At 38.7% G+C, this 24,183-nt stretch overlaps 1 protein-coding gene across 3 annotated transcripts in view; it reads left to right on the forward strand.

Annotated features, from left to right (window-relative positions):
* LOC101111335 (S-adenosyl-L-methionine-dependent tRNA 4-demethylwyosine synthase TYW1) overlaps positions 1-24,183 on the forward strand; it is a 142,780-nt gene that overhangs the window by 92,912 nt on the left and 25,685 nt on the right. For all 3 annotated transcript variants that reach the window (XM_004020949.6, XM_060405875.1, XM_060405876.1), the window contains exon 14: positions 16,865-16,975. In XM_004020949.6, coding sequence (XP_004020998.2) covers positions 16,865-16,975 — 111 coding nt within the window. The remainder of the gene's footprint in view (positions 1-16,864; positions 16,976-24,183) is intronic.

Here is a 24,183-nt window from a genome sequence, read left to right on the forward strand (position 1 = left end):
AGAGCCGCTGCCACAAATGAAGGAAATCACCAGTTCCCCCCTTCCCTTTGCCCATCACTAAGAGACCAGTAAGCATTTTTTCCTGCAACGGCATGGATTTCATCCTCTTTAATATATTCCAAATGGAATCATTTAAGGCTATTCATCTCAAAGCTTATTTTAAAATTTTAGCTTAGCTATTGTTATTTGGGACATTAGAATTGGACCCTTTCATGAGAATCATTGTATTTGATTTATGAAAAGAGTGTGGAGAAAAGGGATGTTAAAAAAACGGGCAGTAGCTGATTTCTTTTGCTTATTGAAACCAGAAAGAAGGAAGCACGTTGGACATTTGAAGACCCTTATTAGTGTATTTGCGAAGTGAAGATAGTGGAACCTGAGTTCTGTTTGACTTCTGGCAACATGAAGATAATTTGCTTCTTTGATGTGGCCCAGAAGCTAGTATGTATGGCAGAAACTCATTTGCCACGTCATAGGAGTAAAAAATTATGCCATTAGTTCCTTCATGGTCTGAGATATTGGATTGAAATAAATACCATTTATATGTAGCCATTTGCACCCTTACGTCATCCAGCCACACAGTGGGGAAAGGAAAAAACGATGTTTTGCCAATGACAAATTAGAAATATTAAAAATCACGTAAATAGAATTTGAATAACCTTTGGAATTTATTAGCTTTATTTCCACAAGGTTTAGAGTCTTTCTGATGGTGTATCTTCTAGCTTTGGAGTTTGTGAAACAAACCAAAAAGACCCAAATCAAAAAGGAGATATGTCATCCATCTTCCTGCTGATTCATGAACTGCCTGCGTCTCAAGATGTCAGGAGACCCTGACCTGGTCCAGTGATTGAAGAGAGCTTCCATTTTATATAACCATAAAGAAAGTTTCTGTTTTTTTTTTTTTTTTTTCCTCTTCCTGGTTCATGCTGGAAAATTGTCATCATTTGACTGTCTGTACTTTGAAAATATCTGGTAGATGCTGGAGAATCCTTCAGTTGTAGTTCTATTTGTATAATTATAACCCACTACAATTCAACTACATCTCCCCAGGGGAAAAGCAGTGATTATTTTTTGGACTCCTGGTCACCAGTCTCTAGGAGTGGTAGAATGTGGAGACTGAGGACAAGGATAGGAGAATGGATGGAGACGGTCTTATTTTCCAGAACTTACTCCTCCTCATCTCTAAGAGGGAGCTAGGGTATGCAGACCATCTCCTGCCCATTTTTTTTTAAAGATGGTTCCATTTAATGGAGCTCTGTTTTGAATACAGTGGTTTCTTGACCAAAAGTCAATTTTATGTCCTAAAAAAATTCATGCAGTAGGAAAAGGCACGTTTGAAGAATTTAGCACTTAAAGGAGAATTTAGATTGAAGCTGGGAATTAGAGCGAATCAGTGAAATCCCTTCTTAGTACTGTGTTCATTAAATAGAAGGACAAAGGAAATCATATTGAATACAGTGAATGTTAATAACATTTTACAAATCTTTAATTAGCATTGGGTACTGTTCAGCTAATTTTTACTTCTCTGTTCCTTGTTTGCAATAACATTTCAGACTCTTCTACAACAACCACATGGTAATTGCAAATTTGTTTCTGTTTCTGTGTAGTAAATGAAGGATTTGTTTTTTCTTTCCTGTCTGACCCATGACTAATTGACTTTTAACTTGCACTGTAGGTCAAAAACCCAGAGAATTTGATGCTTGAAGTGAAAAGCCTGGGGACAAATTTTATTTAACCTATTTAGTTTACCATATTTTAAAATATCTTCCTCAACACATAGAGTTAACTACCTGTGGTGCCACCCATAGTAACTTTACACCTGACCTCACCAGAATTTAGTGAAATTGAAGGCAGGAGGGGAAGGGGACAACAGGAGGATGGGATGGTTGGATGGTATCACCCACTCGATGGCCATGAGGCTGAGCAGGCTCTGGGAGTTGGTGATGGACAGGGAAGCCTGGCGTGCTGCAGTCCATGGGGTCACAGAAGAGTCAGACACGACTGAGCGACTGGACTGAACCAATAGGTTCTAAGATGCAGTTTTATGGCCTATGTTTGTTTTGTCTTTTTAATTATTGCTCATGACTATAATCCAAAAACCTTCACTGTTCTACTTTTTATTTTCTATCCTTTTTTTGTCTTTCACTAATATCTAGATCCTTTTTTCCCTAACATATCCAGTGGTCGTGATTCAAAATCCCTGTACAAGGTCATTCAAGTGTTCACAGCAAAGGGAAATATATACCGGAATAAATCTATAAGTGGTAGGATTTTACAAACAAGGAACTGGTGATTGACTTACAGACATCATGAAATGATCACCATTGGAAGTCTAATGAACATTCATTATCTCATATGGATACAAAAAGTAAAGAAATAGAAAAAATATATTTTCCTTGTGATGAGAACTCTTCGGATTTACTCACTTAACAACTTTCATGTGTAACATTCAGCAGTGTTAATTGTATTTATCATTAGCATCATATCCCTAGTACTTATAACTGAAAGTTTGTACTGTTTTGGTTTGTTACTATTTTTTGCTTTTGAGATATTTGTGATTTTCATTGACTCCAAATACTTTTAATTAAAGACTTAACGATCTCTTTCTATATGTATACAGATACACACAAAACATATATATGTATGTACATATCTATATTTATTTTTCTAAGTATTCTATGAGACAGGGCTTCTTTTTCTCCTTTATGGATTATTGATCGGAGCTACATCATTGTTGAATAATTTATCCTTTACCCCATGATTTGTAATGGCTGCTTGTTGTAATCAAGTTTTCATGTATTCATGGATGTTTCTGAACTTTCTACTCTTTTATATTGTTTTTTTTTAAATCTTGCTCCATTAGCACATTGAGTTACTATAAGATTGATGTTCAGTGCAAAAAACCCCTCTTCTTCAAAATTGTTCTTGCTTATTCTTAGCCCCTTAATATATTTTCATATTTATTTTAGAATCATTTTGTCAGTTTTCACCCCACACACACACACACCCACATATGCACATAACTTTCAGATATTGATTGGAATTACACTGAATTTATAGTTTAATTTGGGAAAATTGCCATCTTTATGAAGTCATGTCTTTGGTCTAAAGTCGCTTGTTCTGTCACTTTAATTTTTTTTTTTTTGACTGAAATTTATCTTCTAATTTATCTTCTAATTGTAGATTCTGTTGGCTGTCTTTGTGAAATGTTACATTTCCACACATCTCTTGGAATTGTTTGCAGGCTCTTCTTGAGTAGGTGGTTGTTTTTGCTCACATGTGTGCTCCAGCAGGCGGCTAGGTCCAATTCCTGGTCACGAGGCTGTTTCATTATATATTTTTAGCCAGCTTTATCTATTGGATTTTCAGTTTTCATTTCTTCTATGTATCCCTGCCGCAGGGCTGGCTCAAGAGGTGAGCTTAAGGTACCCCTTTGTCCATTCATTTATTGGTAAATTATGCAGATTAGATAAATAAGAGGATTTTGGATGAAAGGCTTAATTTTTGGTATTTTTGTGTCTGTATAGCAAGCACCAAATACCCTTCTTCCAGGCTCTTCTTGCTATCATTCCAGATTCACTGTCTTGTGAGTCACACATGAGGTAAAGTGCTGTACACTCAGTCTCATCTTGTCACTAACAAGCTTTCCAGGGAGGAAGCTGTATAGGCTTGCTTCAAGGACTGAGTCACCTTCTAATGAGTCTGGTTTTGCTTTTTGGTTTTCGTGTGGGTTTTTTTTTTTTCAATCCGGAGCCAAGCTTAGGTACAGGGAGATTGTTAATGGTAGATTAAAGACAGTCTGAACATCCCTCGACTATAAAAGCATATGCATTTGGACAGTTAATTCCCCAGGAAGGGAGCCTTTACCATTTAACATTTGGGGCTTGAACTTGTGAATTGTCACAAGTAATATTTCTGGAGAAATAGATCTATAGGACTTATTGATTTTAGAGTTGTGTGGTTTCTGGCTGCCCTGTTATTCCTTTCACATTTGCTTTGTCTCAGTGGGTTTTGTAGTAATAAGATGTGCTTTGGGTATATCCAGAAGTCCTTCTCGTTTCATCCTTTGCACACTCCCAGTGTTTCTGTCTGTGTCTGGTGCAGGATGATGGAGAGGTGGTTGCCTGAGGGAACTTTGTCAGAGATTTTACTTCTCTGTTAATATCCTCAGACTTTTTAAGTCAAAGGGCTGCTTAGGTGACTGTGGTCTGTGTATGCCACCCTGGTGCAGGCCTTCACAAAATCTTCTGCTGATTGATTTGCATATCGATTTCATTGTTTCTCTGACTTCTGCTTATTCTTATGTAGATAGGCTACCTCTGTCTTTCACCTTGTGATAGCAGCCCCATAATTTTATACTCACACCTTTCTTTCCGTAGAAATCTTCAGTTAATTTCAGTTCAGTCACTCAGGCGTGTCCGACTCTTTGCGACCCCGTGGATTGCAGCACACCAGGCCTCCCTGTCCATCACCAATTCCCAGAGTTTAATCAAACTCATGTCCATTGAGTCGATGATGCCATCCAACCATCTCATCCTCTGTCATCCCCTTCTCCTCCTGCCTTCAATCTTCCCCAGCATCAGGGTTTTTACAAATGAGTCAGTTCTTCGCATCAGGTGGCCAAAAGTATTGGAGTTTCAGCTTCAGCATCAGTCCTTCCAATGAATATTCAGGACTGACTTCCTTTAGGATGGACTGGTTGGATCTCCTTGCAGTCCAAGGGACTCTCAAGAGTCTTCTCCAACACCACAGTTCAAAAGCATCAATTCTTCGGTGCTCAGCTTTATAGAAATCTTAGCATTTTGCTTATTCTCTTTCATTGTTTTGGTTTCATCTTGAGCTCTTTACATTCTGTCTCTCTTATTAATCATCTTTTCCCCCCTCTCATTGGTTCTTGTTTCTTTCCTTTTCCTTGCATTCCCATGTTTTATTGATAAATTTCTGTGATTGTGGCTCTCAGGTAACTAAAAAAAAAAAGCATAACGTGAGAGTTGTGAGTTAAGTTTTATGTGGAGCAAAATGAGGACTGCAGCTTGGGAGACAGCATTTCAGATAGCTCTGAGAAACTGCTCCAAAGAGATAGTGGGGAAGGTAAGTATATATGTGATTTTGGTGAAGGGGGAGTACATGCAATTAAGCACATATTTTTTTTTAGGTTTCTGCCAGTCATTCTAGATGTGAGGAGGTACAAGAATTGGGCACATAAAATCGGCTTCTGAAAATAATCGAACTATCTGAAGACCTGTCATGCCAATTGTTCCCCTAGCACAGAGTGCCTCATTTCTGCTCTCTGCTCTGAACTCCTTTCCTAGGGTGTTGAAAACCAGCTGGTGCAGTAGCACATGATTTAATCCTTGTAGAGGTAGATGGCAAGTGCCAATGGCACGTGTCAGTCTGTAGTTGACACAGGGCACTAGCCGTTTTTACACTGTAAGAACAGTCCTGTTCAAAAGGCCAATAGAGCTTTATCTCTTCCATTCTATTCTGACCTCCAAAAGATGGAAAAACACTGCTCCGTGTTACTCATTTGCTTTTCCGGTGTGTAAATACGACTGCCTTTTAAAAGAATCCTCTCGTGGGGTTTGTTTTTCCCTGCTCTTAGTTACGTACACTTTCTCTTTATACAGCTGCCAGTGCTCTTAGTCTCTTTTGTGTTTGCATCTTGAGCACCTCAGCTTCCTCTTCTTGTTGGTTTTCAAGAGATGGACTTACAGTTCCCCTTTGACCGTACTTCCACTATGCAGTATGCTCCATGTCTGCCAGTTAGTTCCACATCCTCAGATTCAACCAACTGCAGAGCAAAAACGTTTGGGGAAGACAAAAAATTCCAGAGAGTTTCAAAAAGGAAAACTTAAATTTGCCTTGCAACTGTTTACATCGCATTTACATGATATTTCCAACTATTTACATAATATATACATTGTATTAGGTATTATAAGTACTCTAGAGATGATTTAAGATGTACAGGAGGATGTGCATGCGTTATATGCAAATACTGTGCCATTTTATATTAGAGATTTGAGCATCTGAAGATCTTCGTATCTGTGGTTGTCCTAGAACCAACCCATGAATATTGAGTGTTGACTGTATGCATATGTTATAATGTGATTGTGTGTGTGTGTGTGTACATGTATGTGTATATATATATAAAATTTTTTAAATTATATGTGATTTCACCTTCCTTCTACTCCTTCACATAAGCAACATCTTCCTTCATATTAACCATGTTACTAGGAGGATGTCAAGCCGGTTTTTTTCCCTCTTTGCTATTATAAGTAGCACAGAGGTCCATGACTCTTCAAGTTCAGGCCACATTCTTTCTCATATTCAAGTTGATTTGCATGGTCTTCTGAGGCTCAGCCGAACCTAAGGCAAATCTTTTTCGACTTCCTTTACCAGATTTCTGGTTTTTGAGCAGAGGATTTTGTTTGAGGGATCTGTTTAAGGATAATTAAGATCAGGCATATCAAGAAACTTTTAAACTGATCTATTCTCATCTAAAGAGTCAATACTATTAATATTAAAAAGTGTGTGTGCAGGTTTTCTGACCCCACTACTTTTTTGGTATTTCCTTCTCAGATTTTTGTGTTTCTCCTGTGTATATGTATTTATGTCATTAATACTGTAGTACACGTACAATTTTGTTTTTAGCTTTTTAAAATTTCAATGCTGTTACATAAAAATTACCCCTTATTATTAAACTTTATTTTAAAACAGTTATTCTCAATAGGAGCAAAGGTACAAGAGAAAAACAGGTCTCCCACCCCCTTCCTTCCTTTTTTCTGAGAATCACATGTGTATGGAGCTCTCTTACTGTTAGGATGATGTTTCTCTGCCATGTTCAGGTTTAAAAAAACCGGTATTCTGAAATAATCATCTTTAGTGTTAAATAGCTGTATCATAAATCATCTAGCTATTTCTTGGGATTGAGATATTTATAGTATCTCATTATTACAAATAAAGCTGGAATGAACCTTCTTATTCATCAGTATTTGTCCACAAATTTTATGATTTCCAAAGGCTTACATCTTTAGAAATGTAGTTATTGGATCAACAGATTTGAGTATTTTTCAGAGACTTTAATCATGTTGCCATGCTACTTCCCAAAATGTTTGTAGTGAATTATGCTTTTACCGTCAGTGAATGAATTTCTCTGTCTTGCTACACTCTAGGCAGCAGTGAATATTGCTATTTTAAAAAAATCTTTGCCAATCTGATAAGCCAAAATGGTACCTCATTACTGCTTCAATTTGCATTTCTTTGATTACTGGTAACTCAGAGCTGTGTTTTAGGAGACCATTTTATCTTGTTTTGACACACAGCCTCAGCTCAAGTTTGTCTTGAATTGCAACTGTCAAGATAAATTGTTGAAATTAAGAACTGTAGTCCTGGGATATAATAACCTCATCTAGAGTATGTAGCACTGCAAGATGCCTAATTAGAGGGAACAGAATTCTAACTCATAACTATATATTTTTAAACCTTTTTAGTATGGATTTTTAAAACATTCAAGAGAGCAGAGAATAGTACAGGGAATTCCTATGTGACCATGATCTTAGCTGTCATTTTCACCTCTGCTTCTGAGACTTATAATGTGTGTGTTAAACACTTTAATCCTCTCCAGTATTCTTGCCTGGAGAATTCCATGGACAGAGGAGCCTGGCAGGCTGCAGTGCATGGGGTCACACAGAGTCGAACATGACTGAGCAACTAACACTTCCACAGGTGTTTAAAGAGGAATGTAAATAAACCTACAACCCTTCTGATCCTTATAAGTAAGCGCTATTAGTGGCTTGATGTGTTTCCTTTAGGATTTCTTTTCCTGTTGGATTTTCTTCACTCAGTCTTATAAAACTGTCCCTGCCATCTTTCCTTGATCTACATTTTCAATTTTTCATAAAAGTTTAAATTAGTTGGTTACTTAGTTAATTTATTTTGGGAATAATTCTATAATAGTTTTCTTACCTTTGAATATGAAGAATACTTCACTTAGTTGGATCATGAGTTATATCTTTGAATTTACTTTCTACTTTTTTGCTTTGTTTGACCTATCAGATTGACACATTTTGTTTTGTCTTCCATGAACAGTATCAACCTTAATTAAGGGACTTCCCTGGTGGTCCAGTGGTTAAGTTTCTGTGCTTCTAGCGCAGGAGGCCTGGGTTTGATTCTTGGTCAGGGAACTAGCTCCTGCATGCCACAACTATGAGCTCACACACCACTACTAAAGATCCTGCATGCTGCAGCTAAGACCTGGCACAGCCAGACAAAACCAAACAAAAACAAAAAGCAAAAAAATGACTCTTGATTAATTAAAGCCATTTTAAGAATAGATATGCTTTCTAAGGTCTTTAAAAGAATCATTGCCCAGTTTCTAGTATTGGTGAACACATATTCCTTTGATTTTAAAAACAATAGTTGTCAGTGAGGGATTGTTTCACTTTTAAGTTGTTTTTTGTCTTAAGGAGTTCAGAATCATGTTTTTTTGACAAGCATGGTATGATCTGGTCAATATTCTATCTGGTTTTCATGGCTTGTGGAGCCAGGCAAGAGTGTTGAAGTCTTGTCTTGATGGTTTCCTGGCTCCTCTCCTCTTTCGTTATTAACCATTGTTGCTAATTTCTTCTCTGACTTGAGTTTGTTCATTTGCTAGAATAGAATGTAGATTATACAGCAGTTGACACTGTGGTTGCTTCGTTCACTGCTAAATCTCCAGTACCTAGTGTTAACACCTGATGACTGTTGGTTGAGTTGATATCTGTGTGATCAAATGAATGGATCTGTGTAACTGCTGGTGGTGGTGGTAGCCGAAATTTATTCATCGTTCTCTCTCTGCGGGGCTGCGTTCTAGGTTCTTTGTTTTAGTCCTTCTAATTTAACAACAATACTATGAGATACAGATACTGTTACTCTTCCTCTTTTACAGAGGGGCAAAGAGCTCACCTAAGCTCACACAGTTGACTCAGTAGCTTCATTGCTGGTGTGTACTCTTTTCCTCGTTTTATACTTTTTTCCTCTTTCTTCACTCAGGCCTTTTCTACTTTGTACTTGATTCTTTATACTGCCTGCGTCCCCATCTCCCCACGCAGTTCCCTTTGATGAGCATTTAACATCTACCTTTGGAATTTTGACCTCAATTTTCACTTGATGTGTTTTCAGTCCATGTATTGCTAAGGCAATGGCACCCCACTCCAGTACTCTTGCCTGGAAACTCCCATGGACGGAGGAGCCTGGTAGGCTGCAGTCCATGGGGTCACAAAGAGTTAGACATGACTGAGCAACTTCACTTTCACTTTTCACTTTCATGCATTGGAGAAGGAAATGGCAACCCACTCCAGCGTTCTTGCCTGGAGAATCCCAAGAACGGAGGAGCCTGGTAGGCTGCCGTCTACAGGGTTGCACAGAGTCGGACACGACTGAAGCAACTTAGCAGTAGCAGCAGCAAGAAACATAATAAATTGAAACTCAAATTTAAAATCTGTCACAAAGATCTGATCTAAAGTCTAGAGGTGAACTTCTAGGTCTCTGGCTGCACAGTCCAGCTGCACATTTGTTGGGATGTAGCTTTCAGATCACCCTGCCCCCCATTTACTGTGTCTGTTCTCACCACTAGGGGAAAAGAATCTTAGACTCTTAAATTAAACACATGTCATGTTGAGGTTTGGCAGAAATCAACACAATATTGTAGAGCAATTATCCTTCAATTAAAAATGAATAAATTTAATGATTAAAAAACCCCAGAAATACATGAAATTATAATGTGCCAACTACTTGACTTTTTTTTTTAACAAGTCACATTGTGACATTTCACAGATCACATTGTAGCTTGAACAGAAAGTAGCTAAACTTTTTGCCTAATTGGATACTTTTCATCTTCATTTTTATATTCCATAGTATTCAGTTCAGTTTAGTTGCTCATTCGTGTCTGACTCTTTGTGACTCCATGGACTGCAGCACGCCAGGCTTCCCTGTTCATCACCGGCTCCCAGAACTTGCTCAGACTCATGTCCATCAAGTTGATAATGCCATCTAGCCATCTTATCTGCTATCGTCCCCTTCTCCTCCTGCCTTCAATCTTTCCCAGCATCAGGGTCTTTTCCAGTGAGTCAGTTCTTCGCATCAGGTGGCCAAAGTATTGGAGTTTCAGCTTCAGCATCCATAGTATTGGGTTGGCCAAAATCTTTCCATAAGATGTAATGAAAAAACCCGAATGTACCTTTTGAGTGACCCAATATTACACCATCCATTTCCCCTACTAGATAATATGACACATTCAGAAAATCCTGCAGTAATAACCAATCCAGAACCTATACAAATTAAATTTGCTAATTAAATCTCCAAACTGGGGGAAAATATTTTTTATTCAAATTAAATTACTACAGTCCAGTTTGTACTCCAATTTTCCCTCTCTCTCTCTCTCTCTCTCCTGTTTTTTTTTTTTTAAATCTAAAAGGATAATATAAAGTGTTAAGTATGTCCTTTGCAAAGGCAATTGCAGTTCTCACCTCTCAAGCATCATCTGTACTCAGTTTTTGTTTTAATTTGATCTAACTGGAGTTTAACTCCACTTTCTTCTATAGACTTTAGGAACTACTTTAACTAATTTTATATAGACTTTAAAGTCTCCAAAACCGTCCCATTGAACAGGCTCCCTACAGACACAGTGAAACCCAGAATGTGAATCTGATCGTTTGAAATAAAATCTAATGACATTCCTGTTTCTGTAACCCCATTGTAGTGCTTTTCTTTGTCTTTAATCATCTGGACATTAGTATGCTGTAGATAAAAGGTAAGTGTCCTAAAATCCGTTACTTCTGTTGATCAAAAGATATGCAGAAAGTAAAAAGGAAAGCCTTAAAGCAGATGAAAATATTTCTGATATAATTATAACAGAGTTGTTATAGCCAGGATATATAAAGAATTTGAAAAACCTGGTAGTAAAAAGACCATTATCCCCATAGAGAAATATTCAAGACGCTCAAACAAATACTTCACAAAAAGTAGAGATTAGAATGGCCAAAAACATACTCAACTTCATCAGCAAACAGACAGACAATTTTTCCCCAATTTGGGGATTTCATTAGCAAATGTAATTTGTATAGGTTCTGGGTTGGTTATTACTGCAGGATTTTCTGAATGTGTCATATTATCTAGTAGGGGACATGGATGGTGTAATATTGGGTCAGTCAAAAGGTACATTTGGGCTTTTTCATTACATCTTATGGAAAAACAGACAGTAAACAGACAGACAAAATAGAACAGCACAGCAATGGCTGAAGTTTTAAAAGACTACCAGCAAGAGTTGTTGAAGATGAGAAGCAGCTGGAACTCTGATCCACTGCAGGTGGATGTGTGGTCAAGTAACCTTGAAAACCAGTCTGGCAAAATACCTGCGCTTCCTGTGATGCAACATTTCTACTCTTAGGAACATCAAGGAACTGTGTCTTATCAGGAGCCAGGTACTGTAACACTCTGCAATGGTGTTTTGTAAGAGACCATCCTGGGAAAACAACCAACCAACCAACAACTTTCACTAGTAGTTAGTATTTCCATATACTGGAGTACTAAACAGCAGTAAAAATGTATCTAAAGCTAGAATCACCATCAAATTCAGTGAATGAAATTCAGTGAAAGAAGCAGACATAGAAGAATATATGTCGTAATAGCATTTCATAAAATTCCCTAAAGAGAAAAAGCTAAACTCTAGTTTTATGAGAGATAACAGCATTGTTTTTCTTTTAATTTTTATTGGAGTATAGTTGATTTACAGTGTTGGATTATTTTCAAGTGTACAGCAAAGTGAATCAGTTTTTTATGTAATATATTTATATATTTATACATTTATTTATTTTATTTATATAGTATATATTTATATTTATATAAATATCTATTTATATAGTATATATTTATATACAATATTTATATTGTGTATATATTTATATATTTCTTTTCCCACATAGGCCATTATAGAGTATTGAGTAGAGAGATCCCTGTGCTATACAGTAGGTCCTTATTAGTTACTATTTTATATATAATGTTGCGTATACATCAATCCCAATCTTCCAACTTATCCTTTCTTCCACCCTTGCTGCTAAGTCACTTCAGTCATGTCCGACTCTGTGACCCCATAGACGGCAGCCCACCAGGCTCCCCTGTCCCTGGGATTCTCCAGGCAAGAACACTGGAGTGGGTTGCCATTTCCTTCTCCAATGCATGAAAGTGAAAAGTGAAAGGGAAGTCGCTCAGTTGTGTCCGACTCTTCGCAACCCCATGGACTGCAGCCTACCAAGCTCCTCTGTCCATGGGATTTTCCAGGCAAGAGTACTGGAGTGGGGTGCCATCGCCTTCTCCCCACTCCACCCCTAGGAACCATAAATTTTCAGCATTGTTTTATAACAGCTTAAAGGTAGAACTAATCTAGATGTCTATCAGTGGGGATATGGCTGAATGAATTATTATATACTCATATATAATGGAATGATAGTTAACAAAATGAGCAGATCCCAACATACAGCGACATGGATGAACTGTATAAACACCATGTTGTGTGAGAGAAGCAAGACACAAAAGAATATATGGTTCTTTGTATATACATTTCAAACATAAGCACAAGTCTAATATTTAATGTTAAAGTCAGAATATCAGCTAGCTTTAGGGTGGAGGGAATGAATGGTGCTGGGCGGATGATGGATATTTCTTTGTGTTAATCCCTTGGGTGATACATTTGTGTTTTATGTACATTTCTCTTTGCATGATTTATTTCACAATTTGAGAAGGTTTAGCAATGAGAGATAGAGTCTGCCTTGGATTCTTTCTGCTTGGGTTCATATCCGAGCTCTGCTGCTTTCCAACTGTGTAACTTTGGGAAATTTATTTAGCAGCCCTGGGCCTCAAATTCATATCTATAATGTGAAGATAATAAACCTATTTTATAAGATTTGTTGCAAAGAAGAGACAAATATTGGAATCTTTGCTAAGATATTAAACACAACAACAGCTGGCACATAGTAAGGGCTGACTCATTGCCAACTCCTGCTATTGTTTTTGTTGGTATCATTCCGAGTTTATTTGTTGAAAAGAATTTTTAACTCCCATTGGAATTACATTATATTTAGAAATCTATCATGGCTCTCCATGTAGGCTAGTTTTTTGTTATGATCTCAGAAAAGTTTACTTTTTTCACTGTCCATGTTATTTCATAAATAATCATCAAGTGTTTTATAGTTGTATTTTGTAAAGTAGAATTTGTTTTGTAATATATATGTATATACTGTATAGATATAGATATATGTATATGTAGTTATATGTAGCATATATATGCCATATAATAGCTAATACATATTATGACTTACTGCTGCCGGCATGGTTCTAAGCGTTATGTAGTAGTGAAAGTCGTTCAGTAGTGTTTGACTCTGCTACCCCATGGACTATACAGTCCATGGAATTCTTTGGGCCAGTATACTGGAGTGGGTAGCCGTTCCTTTCTCCAGGGCATCTTCCCAACCCAGGGATCAAACCCAGGTCTCCTGCATTGCAGGCGGATTCTTTACCAGCTGACCCACCAGGGAGGCCCAAGCATTATGTAGATGAACACTTGCAGTCCTATGCAAAACCTGCATTTTTTATGCAGGGAGGAACTGAGTCAAAGAGTTAAAGATGGCTAGTATGTGGTCTGGGATTCAGTCTGGCCTGGCTTCCCTGATAGCTCAGTTGGTAAAGAATCTGCCTATAATGCAGGAGACCCCAGTTTGATTCCTGGGTCAGGAAGATCCCTAGAGAAGGGATAGGCTACCCACTCCAGTATTCTTGGACTTCCCTTGTGGCTCAGCTGGTAAAGAATCCACCTGCAATGCAGGAGACTTGGGTTCAATCCCTGGGTTGGGAAGATCCCCTGGAGAAGGGAAAGGCTACCCGCTCCAGTATTCTGGCCTGGAGAAATTCTATGGACTGTATAGTCCATGGAGTCTCAAAGAGCCAGACCAACTTTCACTTTCAGAGTCCACATCTATCCTACCACTCTGCTAGGAAACCTGCTCATTTTTCTATTTTTATTTGGTCACTGGCCAATTTGACTTAATCTGATTTTTACTGGATTTTCTTAGGTTTCCAGGAAGCCAACTATATCATTTGCAAGTACTTTTTTTTTTTTTGGTATACTATTCAATTAGTCTTGTTCTTGCCTTATTGCTTTGACTTTTAACTTTCAGAAAAGTGTTTATAATGATAATAGAGTGGACATTCTGCTGTTAGTCTGATTAAATGGAAATACCTCTGTTTTTTGCATCTATAAGAATGACATGGACTATTGACTCAAGGGTGTTTTCTTTATGTTAATGGTATATTTTTTAATTTTTGAGTTTACCAAATGGTTTTTCGGTTGTTCATTCTGTTTTGTTTTAAAATCAGGGATGGACTTTATATCTATAAGATGACTGATTGATTTTTCTGTGTCACAATATTAATGTGATGAATTATACTAATACATAACCTAATATTGAATGGGCTTCCCTGGTGGCTCAGATGGTAAAGAATCCCTCTGCAATACAGGAGACCCAGGTTCAATCCCTGGGTCGGGAAGATCCCCTGGAGAAGGAAATACCCACTCCAGTGTTCTTGTCTGGAGAATTCCATGGACAGAGGATCCTGGGGGGCTACAGTCCATGGGTTGCAAAGAGTCAGGCATGATTAAGTGACTTCACTAATACTGAGTCATCTCTCCTTTTCTAGAATTTTTAACATAATGCTGGATTTTATTTGTTTCGGCTTCCCTTGTAGCTCAGTTGGTAAAGAATCTGCCGACTGAGTGCAGGAGATCCGGGTTCGATCCCTGGGTTGGGAAGATCCCTGGGGAAGGAAATGGCAACCCACTCCGGTATCCTTGCCTGGAAAATCTTATGGACAGAGGAGCCTGGTAGACTGCAGTCCATGGGGTCGCAAAGAGTCGGGCACGACTGAGTGACTAACACTAAAATTTCAGTAAGATTTTTGCATGTATAAATACAAGTGAGATTGGTCTGCAGCTCTCTACCGTTTTTGTTAGGTTTTGGCATTGGGTGAGTTCTAGCTATGTAAAGGAAATCTGGAAGATGTGTGTCTTTTCATGCTTTGTATACTGCATTTAAAAAATAAGTTTTGAGTACATTTCTAAAGTGGCCGCCTAATGATATTCATCTCTTCATCTCTTGGTTCTCTTCAGATATAAGCAAAAGTAGAGAGAGAGATTGGTATCTTTTAATGGAAGTATAGTTGATGTGCAATATTATGTAAATTTCAGGTGTACGATATAGCAATTCACAAAAAAATATGCTCCACTTATAGTTATTGTAAAATATTGGCTATATTCCCCTGTGCTGTATAATATATCCTTATGGATTATTTTATACATAATAGTTTATATCTCTTAATCCCCTACCCCTATCTCCCTCCTCCCCCCTTTCCTCTCCCCACTGGTAACCACTAATTTATTCTCTGTATCCGTTTCTGTTTTGTTATGTTCACTGGTTTGTTGTATTTTTTTTTAGATTGCACATATAAGTGATATCATTCATTGTTTGCCTTTCTCTGACTGCCTTATTTCACTTAGCATAATCTCCTCCAAGTCCAACCATGGTGTTCCAAATGGCAAAATTTCATTATTTTTTATGGCTGAGTAATATTCTGTTGTTTATATATACCACATCTTTATCCATTCATCTTTTGGTGGACATTTAAGTTGTTTCTGTATCTTAGGAATTGTAAATAAATTCTGCTGTGGACATTGGGGGACATGTAGAGATTAGTATCATTCTTTTCAGCTCTCATCTCACTTTGTCTTTCTCTTGAGTATAATGAGCCTTGCTACTTAAAGCATGGTTTGAGGTTTAGCAGCATGGATATTGCCCAAGAACTTGCTTCAAATGGATGCAATCGTGCGCATATAACCACAGGCACCAATCACCTTTGTGTATTCTACTCGTTATATAAGCAAGTCATAGGTTCTGCCCCCACTCTTGTTGTAGATTTTAAGCTACCATTAATCAAGTTGCTTTGAGATGTTTGAGTGAGTCCTTGAACTTTTCGCAGTTTGTCTAGGGTCCTGGAAGGGAAAGTCAAAGGGTATAAGGTTTTTAAAGGCTTGCATGACTGTTGTCTAGCTGCTTTTCAGAAAATCAGTACCTTTTTTTTTACATGGCAGACAAACAAACTGCAACATTGACAGTTCATCAATGTGCCTTTTCTGCCAGCTAGGGACCATTAAATAATAAGGAAGCAGGAAAGAGGAAAAGTGTAAATTAAAAATCCTTATCATAAATAGTTTGATAACAGAGAGCCTGAAGGTTATTTGAATTCATTTTTGACAGTCTGAAGCTATTTAGTCAACTTACTATTTCTGATCAAATGGAATTCAGTGTATTTGTTAAGAAACTTCTGGGTATCTTATCTAGCATTAATGACTCAGACAGTAAAGAATCTGCCTGCAATGCAGGAGTACCAGGTTTGATACCTGAGTCTTCAGGAAGTCCCCTGGAGAAGGGAATAATGGCTACCCACTCCAGTAGTCTTGTCTGGAGAATCCCATGGACAGAGGACCCTGGCGGGCTACAATCCATGGGGTTGCAAAGAGTCAGACATGACTGAGCAAGTAGCACTTATCCAGTGTTAGATACTGTTAGTGAGGGAAGAGAAATATGCCAATATTTGTGCCTATAAGGCTTCTGGGAGTCTTATGATATTATTTACATTTTTTTCATCTTTCTACAAAATATAAACTTCAATTTTTAAAAGTTCATACTGGATTTCACCTTGCCTGGGTTTTCTGTGGGTTGAAGAAATTTGAAAATCTTCCAAGGTGATAAAAACAAAGTTATCTTTTCCTGTCTTTTAGCAACAACGTACTGTCTACAGACTGACTCTAGTGAAGGCATGGAACGTGGATGAGCTCCAGGCCTATGCCGAGCTGGTGTCCCTGGGGAATCCTGACTTCATCGAGGTGAAGGTAAGCCCCTGGCAGCTAGTGCTGGGCACATTTCCCCTGGCGCTTTGCTGGCCACGGTGGAGTTACAACCTTCTAAAACCCTACATGAGGTCCTGGATGTTTGATTTATTTATGCAAAAATATTAATCAAGATCTTGGCACTGTTCTAGCCATTGGGGATAAGAACAGTAAAGACCAAGCATTTGCTCTCACGTATAAAAAGCTTATATTTTAGTGAGCCATAGACTGTCAACAGAAAATAAATGTACTGTCCACTACATAGTAACTTCAATATGTGGAGAAGTAGAGCACTGTTATAGTGAGTAATTGTTTGACTTTTAAATAAACCTTTGCTATGGAAAACTTCAAATATATACAGAAGTAGAGAGACTGATATAATGAACCTCCATCCATCCATTACCCAGCTTCAAAAATTATCAGCTCATGTTTCAACTGTACTCCTACCCATTTTCCTGCCCTTACCTATTATTTTCAAGCAAATCCTCACATTATACCATTACCTATAGCTGTTTCTGTGCGTATTTTTAAAAGATATACACTCACTTTAAACACTTACTCAGAATACTGTTCTTACAACTAAATCGTTTTAATAGTAATTTCTTAAGTTTTGGGGCATATAAGATTTCAAAGTCGACTGATTAACAGTATTTTTTTAGTTGAAATAGAGTTGATTTACAATATTAGTTTCAGGTATACAGCAAAGAAATTCAGTTCTATATATATTTTTCAAGTTATTTTTTATTATAGGTTATTATAAGATATTGAATATAGTTCCCTGTGTTATATAGTAAATCCTTGTTGCTTGTCTGTTTTATGTATAGTAATGTTTATTGATTAATCCCATACTCCTAATTCACTCTTCCCTTTCTCCTTTGGTAATGACTAAGTTTGTTTTCTGTCTGTGAGTCTGTTTCTATTTTGTATGTAGATGCATTTGTATTCTTTTCAAGATTCTTCACATAAATGATCCCCTGTAACATTTGTCTTTTTTTGACTTACTTCACTTAGTGTGATATTCTCTAGATGGTCTGTGTTGCTGCAAATGGTAATATTTTATTCTTTTTAATGCCTGAGTAATATTCCATTGTGTACATACATCATATCCTCTTAAACCAACTGTCTTGGTTATTTGAAAAGGTTAGTCGCTCAGTCGTGTCCAACTCCTTGCGACCCTATGGACTGTAGCCCACTAGGCTCCTCTGTCCATGGGATTCTCCAGGCCAGAGTACTGGAGTGGGTTGCTATTTCCTTCTCCAGGGGGTCTTCCCGACCCAGGGGTTGAACCTGGGTCTCCTATATCACAGGAAGATGCTTTACCCTCTGAGCCACCAGGGAAGCTGGGGTTATTTGAAAATCTAGATCCAAATAAGAGTTAGAATTGGATTATTTCTGTCTTTAATTTCTTTTAGTCTATTAGTTCTGCTAGTAATTGGTTCCCTAGTAATTTATTTTGTTGGAAAAAATGGGTCATTTATCCTGGTTAGTTCCCTGTATTTAAATTTTAGATTTTGCCCTATTATATATTCTTTTGCCCCATTTTCTGTGGGTTAGTAGTTAGATCAAAAGAAGATTGATCAAGGGTGTGTGTGTGTGAGTGGGTGTGTGTGTGAGTGAGTGTGTGTGTTTGCATTTCAAGACTATTTCATTGGTGCCGATTTCCAGCAGGCGACATTTAATGTCATGTTTTTGCCCATGTTTCTTTGGGATAGATGCCTGTAAGTGGACTGATGTGTGAGAGGATACATGGATAGGCTGTTTCGCTAGATATTGTGGTTGGCTGTTTTAGATTTGATAAGCAGGAAAATTTTTTGAGGAGATGGCTCTTTTAAAAATTGCTACCTGAGTAGGAAGAAGCAACACAATATTCAAAGGCTTGGGGTCAGAGCCTTCTGGGCAGATGACACAGCTGGTCTGCAAGAGGGCCTTTGTGACCTCTGGGGCGGTTGGAGTTGGCTGTGGTACAAGATGAATCAGAGAAGGGGGCTGGGGCCAGATTTTGTTAGGCCTTTCACACAGGGATAACAGAATCAAATTTTATACTAAGTTTAATGATAAAACTTTTTTTTTATACTTGGTGTACTTGGAAAGGATTTTAAAAGCTAGAGAGTGATGAGATCTGATTCATGATTTTAAAAGATCACCCTGCTGTTTCTGTGAGTTGGTTTACAAGGGCAGTAGTAGAAGTAGGTAGACCAGTAACAAAACTTTTGCCAAGCAAGAGGTGTGACGGCTTGGGGAAGGTCTTTGGTGATATAGTTGGAGAGGAGTGGGTGCTTCCATGATGAATTTTGAAAGTAGATCCAACTGAACTTGTTAGATGATGTAGGGAATGACAGAACAAAGGGAATCAAAATAGTACCTGGGTTTTTGGCTTAAGCAACCGTGTAGATGTGGAACGGTTTGCTGATGTGGAAAAGACCAACGGAGAAGGGAGGCCGATTTGGGGAGTGATCTCATGAGTTTTGTGTCAGCCTGAGTAATTAGAGATAGATTTTAAATATCTAAGGGTAGATTCAAATAAGCCATAGGTTATATAAACCTGGAGTCCTGGGTATGAGACAAGCCTGGCAATAATGACTTGGAAGTCATCAGCATGAGATAGTAAGTAGTTAAAGCTGTAGAATATTAACAGGCAGATAATATGCCAGGCTTTCATGGACAACTAAGAATACGCAAAAATGAGAGAAAGTGACCAGAAAATTCACCTAGCCTCTCAGAGCTCCACTCTTCCGTTCATGTTTATGAAGCTGGGTGCACTCTGTCACGTCAAAGGATATTTCAGTTTTAGAGCTATCTTTTAGTAAGTTCAGCGTTCTGTATGACTGTCTTCTGGAGGGATGGGGAGGCTGGAGCAGATGAAATATTGCTGTCGGAGTGTGTAGCAATCTCTAGTCAGGTCAAAGACACTTTTAAAGTTGTTCTTAATTTCAAAAGGCTCCTCTTGGCAAGAACTCTAATGATGCAAAGATACAAACTACATCTTAAATATATGCCTTGGCTTAACAAGGCCTTGCCAATGTCAAGGATTAGTGGTGGTTTAATTTATGACTTAGCTATTAAAGAATGTTGCTTCAAATTATATTGCAGTAAAACATCTATTATTAAGCGACTTGGCTGGATCACACCATCACCTTTTTTTCTCCTTCCTTCTTTCTTTGCAGTCCTGTTTTCTGTAATGAACAAGATATTTTATAATCTGGAAAGAATCAACCAGAATAATTTCTTAATGAAAGATGACCACTTTGTAAACAGTGTAATTCTCTGATGGACATTTTGTATTTGGGCAAACTATTGCTATAACTTGAAAACAGATGAAGCCTTCTTGCCTGTAGCTGAGATGTTATAATGACATAGTTTCTTTCAAACAAGATTTCCATTTTACTGTTTTATCCCTGCCTTTAACAAATATTTCTGCGCTCTCTCCACGTGCCAGGCCTCATCAAAGCACCATAGGTACAGATTTTGTGTCTAAATTTGGATATGCTATTTGGGAAATGGATGTCTTGCTGAGCAAGGCCACATCTGCAGAAGTAAAATGAGCTACTTGGAGAGATTTTTTTTTTTTAATTGAAAAATTTTTGGAGAAGTGTGTAATCTAATCATGATGTAAAATGTCATATTTAAATTATAAAATATAGGGTAACAGAAAACAGTTTGTGTTGTACCAGGAGAAAGCATGTGATGGTCACTTGACTCTAATATCAAGTATCTGGGCCTTTTTTTAATTTTAATTTTGTTGATTGATTGGTTTTTGACTGTGCTGGGTCTTTGTTGCTGTGTGTGGGCTTTCTCCGGTTGTACTGAGTGGGTGCAGCTCCATTAGAGACAGGATATGGGTGTGAAGGCAGAAAACTAGGCCCTTTGACCTTTAGCAAGCAGACGAATTAGGAAAAAATTCACACACTGACACAGTGGCGCCTGGAGGTTCATCTCTTACCTGTGAAGGGAAGTGTTAGTTGCACAGTCGTGTCTAACTTTTTGTGACCCTACGGATTGTAGTCTGCCAGCCTACTCTGTCCATGGGATTTTCCAGGCAAGAATACTGGAGTGGGTAGCCATTCCTTCTCCAAAGTATCTTCCTGACACAGGGATGAACCTGCATCTCCTGCATGGGCAGGCAGATTCTTTACCGTCTGAGCTACCAGGTAAGCCCATCCCTTATCTATCTCTTGGTAAAAAAAAAAATAAGTCTCCCAGGGTCCAGCCTTCAAAAGGAGTTAGTGTTAAAGCTTAGTAGTACCTCAGGGTCACATGAATGCTCCAAAGATGTGAAATTGATAACACAAGATGACTGGGATAGTGATATACCTGGGCTCTCAGATCCCACTCATATCCTTTCCCTGGATTTCCTGGATGTGTGTGTGAATGTGGAGGGTGTAGCCGTGTCTCTCATAGTCTCCAGTGGGGAAGATGTGTGAACTTTGCTGTATTCCTAAAGGTACTGATGTCATCTGGGACAGGTTACTTACCTTCATTGAGCCTAAATTTCCTCAGTATTAAAATTAGACTAATAATTTCAATTTAATAGTTTTAGTTGAGAATTCAAGGGGGTAACATATGCCTGGGTTCAATAACTGCTTAGATCACTTTCCATCAAGCCTATTATTAAAAATGAATCAATAGAAGCTGCTTATTATATCGATTTTCTCTTTACTTTCACTTTTAGTCTCATAAACCATCTCTCTGTTCCATTCCCTGTAAATTATCATGTATTTTGGGTTCATTAGGCTTAAATGGGCCTCTATTTGCTAGCCTGAGAAACTTAACCATCGTTGTTTGCTTACTTGTTTAAGAAAATGTGTTTGGCGTTGTAAACATCTGCCTTACTGAGAAGCTTTCATAGCATAATCCATTTTGTAAATGAAATACTGTCTTTGTATTCTGTGCCTAGCACTGCACCTTGAGACGAGTAAGTGCAGTAATTATTTGTTGTCAAATGATTTAAAACCTTCTTCCCATTAGCACTGTGACTCTCGACAGAGCTCAGTCCTTGCAGAATGCCCCTTGCAAAACAAATGACTTAGCATACCTCACCCTCTTTCTGCACACAAACGTTAAGGAATATTGGTCATATTGGTCAGAAATTCCTTATAACTGTTAGTTGTTCAAGTATGCAACAATACCTGAGCAGTGCTTTCGGTTGGTTTGTAATCATTGAAGAGCAGAAAAGTCATGAAAGATATGAAGGAAATTTTGTATTAGAAAAGAGTTACGAAGTCTAATGTCGTGGAAGAAATGTATGACTTGATCTTAGAACAGATTGGTCGAGGGTACAGAGAAGAACAAGGTACAGTTTCTGCCCTTTGAGAGCTCAGGATTTACACACATCTTTATGCCCGTTATCTGATGAGAGATATGCACAAGACATGATGAATTTGGGATTAGATGGGATGGGGGTTTCTGGCAGAAGATCAAAAAAATGGTGGAAATTTTAGCTGGGGAGAGACTGGATGCTGAGTCTAGTAAGAAGGCCTCAGGTGCTATGCTGAGAAATTTTGGCTGGTGTTGGGGTTGGTTGGGGGGTTGGCAGTGATTGAAGCATTTTTAAAACAGTGACATGTATTGCTGCAAAAAGTCACGAAGACAACATTTCTTCTGTCCTCAAAATGATCAGGGACAAAAGAATAATATCAGGAGCCTTTTGATACCCAGTCAGTGTAATTAGAATTTCAAGAGCCAAAATACTACTCTTCCCATAGACTTTAAATCCCCAGGTGAACTTTCTAAGCAGCCTGTAAAAAAGACCTACCTGGTGGCCCCCATCTCCTGGAGCAGAGTGGTCCCTCCAGAAGACACCAGTGTAATGTAATGGGATGTGTGTGTGAGAGAGTCACTTAGTCGTGTCCTGCTCTTTGTGACCCCATGAACTGTAGCCCACCAGGTTTCTCTGTCCTTGGGATTCTCCAGGCAAGAATACTAGAGTGGGTCACATTTCCTTCTCCAAATGTAATGGTGTGGGTTGTGCTTTTCACTACAAATATGAAGACACCTAAGTGGTCCTGCTCTGCGGGAACTTTCTTTGTGTCTGCCTGTCACTCCTCAGCCTGCAGATATTTGGAGTGAGCGCTTTCAGCTGCCACATTGTTCCCATCTGTTTTCTTAAGGAGATTGTTTTTTCAAAGTTGGGAGGAAAGAACACGGTGCTGGTGATAAATGGGGTGGGGGTCTTGCTGGTAGGAGAAGGCGGCAGAGAGCTGTGGTCTGAGGGAAAAGGAGACATTTTGAGACAGTTCAGGGGCAAGTGTGATCAGGAATAAGGTCCAGGCGGGTCATCGGTAGACAGGAGTGTGGTGTGAGGTGAAGTAGCCCATGCAGAGGGGGGAGCACCGGAGGGGCGGCTGCTGGAGACCAGCTCACGGGTGGGTGCTGTGCTTTGTCGCAGTTGTGTCCAACTCTTTGCAACCCCATGTATTGTAGCCCGGCAGGTTCCTCCGTCCATGGGGACTCTCCAGGCAAGAATACTAGAATGGGTTGCCATGCCCTCCTCCAGGGGATCTTCCCAACCCAGGGATCAAACCCAGGTTTCCCGCATTGCAGGCGGATTCTCTACCGTCTGAGCCACCAGGGAAGCCCCCAGTTCACTGGTTTCTACCTGGTGCAGTTGTGTCACGATGAAGGCTCGGGCTCTGTAGTTGGCTCAGGAAGTAACCCATACTGCCCACCTCTGAGGATTTTGTCTGGCTAGAAAGAGAATTTTTACATGAAAATGCTTTGTTAATTATAGGGTATCATGTGAACATATAGAGAAAGTATTAGTGAAGGCCTAGTGATGGCCTGTGACAATCACTCTTTCATTTCCTTTCCAAACCAAATCCCTCCTTAGCATATTGTGCTTTATTATTGCTGAATAATCAATGTTAAGTGAAAATGGCTCAGTCGTGTCCGACTCTCTGCAACCCCATAGGCTATACAGTCCATGAAATTCTCCATGCCAGAATACTGGAGTGGGTAGCCTTTCCCTTCTCCAGGGGATCTTCCCAACCCAGGGATCGAACCCAGGTCTCCTGCATTGCGGGCAGAATCTTTACCTGCTGAGCTATGAGGGAAGCCCAAGAATACTGGAGTGGGTAACCTATCCCTTCTGCAGGGGATCTTCCCGACCCAGGAATTGAACCAAGGTCTCCTGCATTACAGGTGATTCTTTACCAGCTGAATCTCAAGGAAGCCCAAGTACAAAACATAATCTGCGCCTCCTGAGAATCTTGCAT

Source organism: Ovis aries, chromosome 24 (assembly GCF_016772045.2).
Source record: "Ovis aries strain OAR_USU_Benz2616 breed Rambouillet chromosome 24, ARS-UI_Ramb_v3.0, whole genome shotgun sequence".
NCBI classification, from domain to species: Eukaryota; Metazoa; Chordata; class Mammalia; order Artiodactyla; family Bovidae; genus Ovis; species Ovis aries.